Source organism: Pinus tabuliformis, chromosome 1_2 (assembly GCF_031772625.1).
Source record: "Pinus tabuliformis cultivar Carrire ecotype Pingquan chromosome 1_2, CPIR1, whole genome shotgun sequence".
Classification (NCBI taxonomy): domain Eukaryota; kingdom Viridiplantae; phylum Streptophyta; class Pinopsida; order Pinales; family Pinaceae; genus Pinus; species Pinus tabuliformis.
The window spans coordinates 1,054,649,444-1,054,657,199 of NC_142298.1; the positions used below are offsets into that span (position 1 = coordinate 1,054,649,444).

Sequence of the window (7,756 nt, forward strand, 5' to 3'; positions counted from 1 at the left end):
ATTAAGTATTAATAAGCAAATGTCTTGACTTACCCAGACATGCTTCAATTAACCATTGATCATTTATCCTAACACGTTAACCAGGCAACACGTTTTTCTTGTTAGTTGCTATATTGGGAATGACAAATAGACCATTTCAAAATGTTTTGATCATATGAATAGCTGGTTTCATTGTATATTTATAGTCATCAGTGCACCTATTTATAATCGTTGTTCTTCCAACAAAAAAACTCTAATTTCAAAACAAGAAAAGTCAAGCAACGAAGGCTCAAAAAAGAAAGAAAAGGCATACAAAATGAAGTTACCATGTAAAAGTATTATTTATAGTATGTAGATATAGCAATTGGTTGTCTTCAACATCCACTATAAATGTATTGTACTAGGAGAAAAGTTATTGTGGAGCCTCAGACAGACAATCTGTTCAAAAGAACCGCTGTCAATGATTCCATTGCAATTTGCATTTTCAAAGTTCATAAAAAACTTAAGAAGATAAGGCATAAAGCAAACAAATACTATGCTCTTGTGCAAGAAAAGGAAAATATGTAGCTTAAGCATGTGCAAGAAAAGAAAAATATAGTCCCAATCTAACCACTGGAGTGTATTTTCTCACTGCCTTAGCTTAAGCATGTTTAAGGTCATAATACACACATGCATGCAAGCAGAAGGAGTTGAACCAGACAATTGCACAAGAGAATTTTTTCTATTAAGACGTCACATTGAACATGAATGCATGCAAAGTTGCAAACACCAACCATAGAAGTTAAGCTTGATCTGTGCTACTGAACACAATAAAGTTTTATAATTTTTAAATATATAGAAGGCATAAAGGCTGGAGTTCATTTGAGCATCTGCTTGAGTTAGATCTGTTGATGAAGAAGTTGAACTGAATCCTTTCAGTTAATCACCATATGCCAGGCATTTTTTTGGAGAGTAAAAGGCATGCAAATAGAGCTTGTCACTCAGACATGCAAATAAAGTTTTATAATTTTTAAATATATAGAAGGCATAAAGGCTGGAGTTCATTTGAGCATCTGCTTGAGTTAGATCTGTTGATGAAGACTTCAACTTACTTTGCATGCAAACACCTAACAAAGAAGTTGAACTGAATCCTTTCAGTTAATCACCATATGCCAGGCATTTTTTTGGAGAGTAAAAGGCATGCAAATAGAGCTTGTCACTCAGACATGCAAATAGAGCTTGTCACTCAGACATCATGGCAGCCTCATCAAGCTCTTTTGAATAGGGTATGTACTGGAAATGTACAAGGCAGTTTGGAGTATATAGTTATAAGTGATACCAAGCCAACAGCCACTGGTTTTGAGATGAATGGGTATAATAAAGGATACAATAAACACAAAAGTGAAGATCAAACACTCAGCAAACCTGCACACTGTAACTTTTGTCATCTCAACATTTAAACGTTGCCCACCAATGTCCATATTGTTCAATGACAAAGCACCCTGGGTTTCTTGAGCAAAAGGATAAATAAACTGGACCACAAGAACAAAGGGATCAGGATGTATTTTATAAACAAATTTTCTTTAAAATTCATGCATTTGAGATACAAAGGTCATAAACAGAAGACACATGCTGTTTTTCACATAAAACCATAACTTCTCACTGAATTCCATCAAAACATAATTGGAAGAAAAGTGGATAAAATAAGAATCAAACACAAACGTAACAACATCAAATATATCATCAAATGCTATATTTCCAAAAATTCTGATCAAACACACGAGACCACTAGAATCCAAACCATTAAGGAGAATTACTTAAGTACCAATAGATCATGATAATTTGTAGTGAATTAGAATTCTATATCATAGACCTTCTACAATGACTATCCAACTACACATTTACAACAATTTAACCTGACTACTGCTACTCCAGCAAAAGAACCTACTAATCTAATTGAAACTTAGTCTTTGCCTCTAATATCTGGCTTAGGCCACACATAGTAGATGGATAGCACTTTAATAAACTATAAATATGCTTGCTTTTGCATTTTAAATCCAGTTAACCTGTCATAGCTACGTGTTGAAGACTATCAACTGCAAAAATTCATTGAATTAGCTCTTGTTTACACTGTCTTGATACATCGACTGTCTTCAAGACCCTATATTATAGTTAATGATGAAATTCGAAATCTCAAGGAAGATCAACAATTTGTGTGACACCAGGCATATTATTCCAGTGGCAAGAACCAAGCCCCCAAACATGATTTGATGTAGAAGGTCCTGAAGCCATCTGTTGAATATCTACATAGAAATCATCATTGATTAGAGTGGCAAGAACATCGCTAATAGCATATTGCTCTTTCTCAACAAGCTCAGCATAGGAATCATACCAATCTAAGACAGGGGAAACATTTGGCCTTGCAAGGTTCAATAACGTGGAAATTCTTCATCTCCACAGTTAGTGCTAGACATAAATTCGTTGCGCTCTTCAATCTTTATGTTCACCCGTGACAAAAATGCAATAAAAAAAATGAGCCTTCTCAAAAAGAGGGGTGAGACTGTAGCAGATTTAGTACCTTTAGTTGCAATAATAGGTTTATGTAGTTTCCAAAATAGAAATATGTTAAGAGATGAAAATCCATGTGTTTTCCCTATTATTTTCATGAAAACAACTCACTGAATGGAAACACTTACCAATTGCTGACTGAGCGAATGATGACTCAACCCATGGACTGGTGCTCAAGAGCTGGGGAGGTGTTTTCACTGAATATTGAAGCAGCAGGACCACCCAGAGGGGTGATTGGATAACTGTATTCACCACATTCTATTTCTAACTCACTTGCTCCAACACAATTGGTCAAGTTACTTCTTGATGAGATTGATGGCAATTGTGTAATCATTTATGAAGATTGCTTATTCTGGCCACCACCCATTGCTTGAGACTCATGCAGTAAAGCTTATAACAACCCACAGTTGTGTGGGGAGAAGCCATCAACATGGGTGGATGGAATAGAAGGTGGTAGTGTGTATGAGTTATTTTCTGTAGGAGTAGTAATTGTCTCCATACGCGTGCCAGTGGTATGCACAGACTCCGCAAGCTGGCTTGAAGGGAGCTCCAACTTCACAACTTCACACTTGATAAGGGTGTAGGAGGAGAGAGATTTCCAATGAAAAGGACATGGCTGCCAGTCTTCAAACCCCCAAGGGATGTTGATAGATTATGATTGGAATTCCTGTTGCTCAGATTAGGATCATAAGGAAAACCATTTGCCCCAAACCCATCCAATCTGGGAGGCTAAGCACATGACGACCCATCCAATCTAATATATTCACATAGAATTTTCTCCTTCAGTTGCTTGTCTTGCCATACATCTCTCTCTTCATACCTTCTACAACACGTAAATAATTTATTAACAACCTCTAAATAAATAACAATTACATGAACTTCAAGAAACAATCTAAGGTACACAGCATGAGCAGAACAACAAAGTCTCATTGAAAAATTACCATCATTCAATCTATGGAAAGAGCTTTGAAAGCAACTAATACTCAAAAGAATAAAATCCTTACCCATTCATCTAGGACGCCTTCTGTAGGACCATGAGGTTTTGCAGCGTTGTCATCTACAGGCTTCTTGTGTGCTTCGTTATGAGATTCTATTTCTTCTATAGGCTTCTTCAATTTCTCGAGCTCCTTGTAGAAACAACCAACATTTTAGGGCTTTCAAGTGACAAAAATGAATGCAAAACCAATTTAATTTGAATGACCTGAATAAAAATTGAGCCCATCTCGTGAAGAACCATAAATTATATCTTGGATGGTTGTTGTGGATCAAGAAATACCACACGCAATTCATTCTCCACTACTAGTGACTCCTTATTCTCGTCAAACTTCAAATCAGGACAATGGTCATGTTTCAGTTTTGATAACAAAAGAATAAACATTTCAAATTCCAGTGCCTTAAATCCACAGAAAGAACAAAATGATTATTATTTAACATATACTATTTTTACAAAGGGATGAAATAGTGATCCAATTTCATAGAAACTAAGTATATCTTAAAAAATATCAAAATTATAATAAAAAATGCCAAAACCACAATTTACGTAAAGATTCTACCAATATTAAAAAATCTAAAATCCACACAAAAGAGCTAATATTAAATCAATCAAAATAGGGCGCTGAGAAAATTAAAGATAAAGAAATTTAATGAATGTCTCAGCCATGAGAAGAATGCCTAATTATGGTTGAAAGGTATAATAATAGTATGTTCGTGTTGAATCAAAAGGGTTGGAAGCAGTGGACGGTGGTTCTAAGAATTTCTAAAACAGAACTCCACATACCAGTTCCAGAGTAAATTCAATGCCCTCTCTTAGGTTAAAGCTCACAATTTTGAATTTATCCTTCGTCTTCTTCTTTTTCTGAGGGTTTTTTGGCTGCTCTACAAATTTTATAACTGCACCAAATTATCATCATTGGCAGAAAACCTCTTTTATAAGCCACACATAACATCCAAACATAACGTTGATTTAATTATAAAGAAAAGGTATTGTTTAGATCCATGCTCCCAAGTACCATATAGCTCAGAAAGTAAAACTAAGTATTTTATAGCACCAAGACGTGTATTTTACCAGTTGTAGTTATGGAATCTTTTGACCAAGGATACCATTTGGAGGTCTCATAAAAGATATTTTGGGAGCATTTTACTGGAACTGCAAGCATCATTCAAAAACATTTAGTAACAGAGTAAAACAATCGAGAACTTCTTTTGAATGAGATCTGGTTGGATTGACAATGTATACATAACTACCTGAATCCAATTGAAATCTTCTGCTTTGATATGAAGCTTGACTTTCTAATCATACTTACTTTAAAGGCTACAAATGATTTGTTGACATTCCTTACCTTCACAAGGCTAGAAACTTGCTTTCCAGTTTCATCTGTACAATGATAAAAACGACTTGAGGTTTCACGTAAAAAATAATAACTACAAGAAAAATGCATGAGCTATCAATACGCGCCCCTAGTTTCGTCAGATTTACAACCTAAGAAAAGAAATAAGTTTACCCTAATTCTTGTAAACTTCTTTTCATATTTGGCAATGGTTGATCCGGTATCTATTAATGTGGCGTACACTTATTCTGAAAACGAAAATGATAAAAAATAAAAAGCACATATGCAAGTTTAAAAACATTGAATTTGAGTCAATGTCCGATCAAAATCATCATTGAGACTCTAATAGTTAATGAACTTCTGAATTTCTGTTTTTTATTCTAATAGTTAATGAACTTCTCATGGTCTCCTTCCAACAAGTTATCTCCCATGCATGGGGATAAAATGCATTGAACCACAAACATCGTTATCGTATAAAATATTTTTATACAAATTGGGGTTTCATAAACCAAAATGCACACATGAAGAAGAGCTTTTAGGAGCGCAGTTTTTGGTCTCGGAAATCGGGGACGGAGTTCGGTCCAAGAACGATAGGGGCATGTTAAAGAACGGGTGATTTCATTGAATGGACACCACATGGAGTGGACTCCCTGTTATTGTCTAAAAGTAGAGGAATTTTAAAAGAATCGGCGAAAATGTTGACGCTCGATTCTATAATGTCCAAATTCATCTTCCCCTGTATGCTATTAAACCTCCAAAGAAAATAAGCATCAACTGATTCCTAACAGAACAAACACATTGTTCCCCTCATAAACATCTAATATATTCACACAGAGCTTGCTCCTTCAGCTGGTTGTCTGGCCAGATATCTCTCTCTTCGTACCTTCTACAACACAAAAATAATTTATTAACAACCTCTAAATAAATAAAAGTTACATGAACGTCAAGAAACAATCTAACGTACATAGAATGAGTAGCACAACCAAGTCTCATTGAAAAATTATCGACATACAATCCGTGGAAAGACCTTTGAAAGCAAATAATACTCAAAAGAACAAAATCCTTACCCATTCATCTAGGGCACATTCTGTACGACCAAGAGGTTTTGCAGCCTTGTCATCTACAGGCTCCTTGCATGCTTCGTTATCAACTTCTGTTTCTGCTATAAGCTTATTCAATTTCTCCAACTCCTTGTAGAAATAACCAACATTCCAGGGCTTTCGAGTGGCTAAAATAAATGAAAAAGCAACTTAATTTGAATGATATGAATAAAAAATGAGCTCATCTTGTGAAGAGCCATAAATTATACCTTGGATGGTTGTTGTGGATCAAGAAATACCTCACAAAATACTTTCTCCACTGCCAGCGACTCCTTATTCTCTTCAAACTTTAGGTCAATACAATGGTCATGTAAGTTGAAATTTACAAAGGCAAACCAAGAGTTTGAGAGTGGCAAAATCCTTTTTGGAAAAATCGCAAACCATATACTTGTGTAAACATGAATATAAATTTAAACCATGCCACAACCAGAAGAAAGGTTCCTACAGACTAATATTATACCCAGACTCTTGTCATCTGAAAGTATTTTCCATGATAATCGCTTATGTATTGATAACTAGTCTGCATACAAAGCAAACTCAAACTTAACATAGACCCTGCATACAAAACATACCCAAACTTAACACAGACCCTGGAGCATTATTGCTGAAGATAGACGAAAAGAATAGGGGTTTTCAACATAATACCTCATAATACCTCTAAACGCTTGTTGAAGAGGACCGAACCCTGACACTGCAATCATAAGAGGCTGAGGTTGTTCAGCTGAGATAAAAAAAAAAAATGGTAGTTAAACAAAGAAGGAACAATAATTAGTGAGACCTTTAAGTTGTTGCCGAAACTGCAAGCCATGCTTGTTCATTCGGCTACGAACCAGAGCAAGGCAACGAAGAAGATGAAACATAAGACAGTCATTAGTGACGACCGTAAGCCAAGAACAACAGTCTTGTGTATGAGGTAGAAACCCTAGTGAAACAAGGGTTTATCAGAGGAATTTTTCTCCAATAGTAAACTCACCAACCATTATAATCCAATCCAAACAAATGGGAAAATCAAGAAATACGAAACGCATGGCCATGCAGTGATAATAAAAAAATATGGACATGAAATAAACCAAGCCAAGGCACCGAACCAAAAAAATATGTGCAAGAAAGTAGCGAAGCAAATACAATACAGAGTAGAGAAGAAGATCAGCGTAAATAAGAGCATGATCTGAGATCCTCCCTTTCAAAGGGTCAATAAGCGCTCTGGTAGCTTTTTCATATGGAGCGGGCATCCCATGCGCATCGAGCCATTCTTCGGATTTAGCAGCCATTCTTTCCCTGCCTTCAAAACCATCTATCTGATTTCGCGATTGTCGGAAATGAAACGTTTTGCATCATAGCTGGAGCACATCCCATTATCCAGCAATAAATTCTATACCTAATTCAAACTGACTCTTCTGCGCACTCTCTCTCTGTACAGATGCTCGCTGAATATGGAAAACATGTGTCAATCACAGGGACAAAATAGAAAACACGTGTCAATCACAGGGACAAAAGGATGACGAAAGTCTGTTCCAAAGGAAGGCCTATCGGTCTAAATATTGAAAATTATTTTTTCCTCTTATTACATTAAAAAACTTTACCACTTCTGTGAGTGTTTAAACATTCTTTTTTCTATTTTATATTATCATTTTAAATGGAAATTAAAACTAACATTTAAATATTTGTAAAATTAAATCTCTTTTAACATAAACTTACACTACATTTTTTTTTAAACCACCTTTTTGTTAACCTTAATTATCATAATTTTAATTTTATTTAAATTAATAATTTACTTAAAATATCACAAATCATTTTAAGAAA

General features: G+C 35.2%; 1 protein-coding gene and 1 pseudogene across 23 annotated transcripts; both read right to left on the bottom strand.

The window, feature by feature from the left end:
- Nucleotides 1–2,391: 2,391 nt before the first annotated feature.
- LOC149209760 (transcription factor GAMYB-like) lies at nucleotides 2,392–3,538 on the bottom strand (annotated as a pseudogene). The gene is made up of 3 exons (XR_016253096.1): nucleotides 3,531–3,538; nucleotides 2,655–3,346; nucleotides 2,392–2,453 (listed from the first exon to the last, which is right to left on the bottom strand). The product of XR_016253096.1 is annotated as a transcription factor GAMYB-like (transcript).
- On the bottom strand, nucleotides 3,534–7,356 carry LOC149209761 (vesicle-associated protein 4-2-like). 22 transcript variants are annotated; one of them, XR_016252897.1, is made up of 8 exons: nucleotides 6,732–7,352; nucleotides 6,414–6,644; nucleotides 6,163–6,240; nucleotides 5,921–6,043; nucleotides 4,866–5,739; nucleotides 4,592–4,672; nucleotides 4,304–4,416; nucleotides 3,534–3,650 (listed from the first exon to the last, which is right to left on the bottom strand). XR_016252897.1 is itself a non-coding variant. In XM_089396501.1 (6 exons), exons 2-6 carry the CDS (start codon nucleotides 6,759–6,761, stop codon nucleotides 5,680–5,682), a joined length of 327 nt encoding a protein of 108 aa, XP_089252627.1. In that variant the 5' UTR covers nucleotides 6,762–6,875; nucleotides 7,084–7,356; the 3' UTR covers nucleotides 3,534–5,679. The 22 variants fall into 22 exon arrangements, 7 of the variants coding, with proteins under 7 accessions (XP_089252627.1, XP_089252629.1, XP_089252624.1 ...); XR_016252896.1 differs by having other exon boundaries at nucleotides 3,534–3,653; XR_016252901.1 differs by lacking the exon at nucleotides 4,304–4,416 and having other exon boundaries at nucleotides 3,534–3,653; nucleotides 4,866–4,900; nucleotides 6,732–7,354.
- Nucleotides 7,357–7,756: the final 400 nt, after the last annotated feature.

Excerpts from the sequence above, each read along its gene's own strand:
- LOC149209761 (XM_089396498.1), bottom strand. The coding sequence starts at position 6,503 with ATGTTAAGTTTGAGTTTGCTTTGTATGCAGACTAGTTATCAATACATA. Across the intron at positions 6,044-6,162 it reads ATCCACAACAACCATCCAAG|GAGTTGGAGAAATTGAATAA; the intron begins GTATAATTTATG and ends TATTTCTACAAG. Across the intron at positions 5,740-5,920 it reads AATGTGCCCTAGATGAATGG|AAGGTACGAAGAGAGAGATA; the intron begins GTAAGGATTTTG and ends TTTGTGTTGTAG.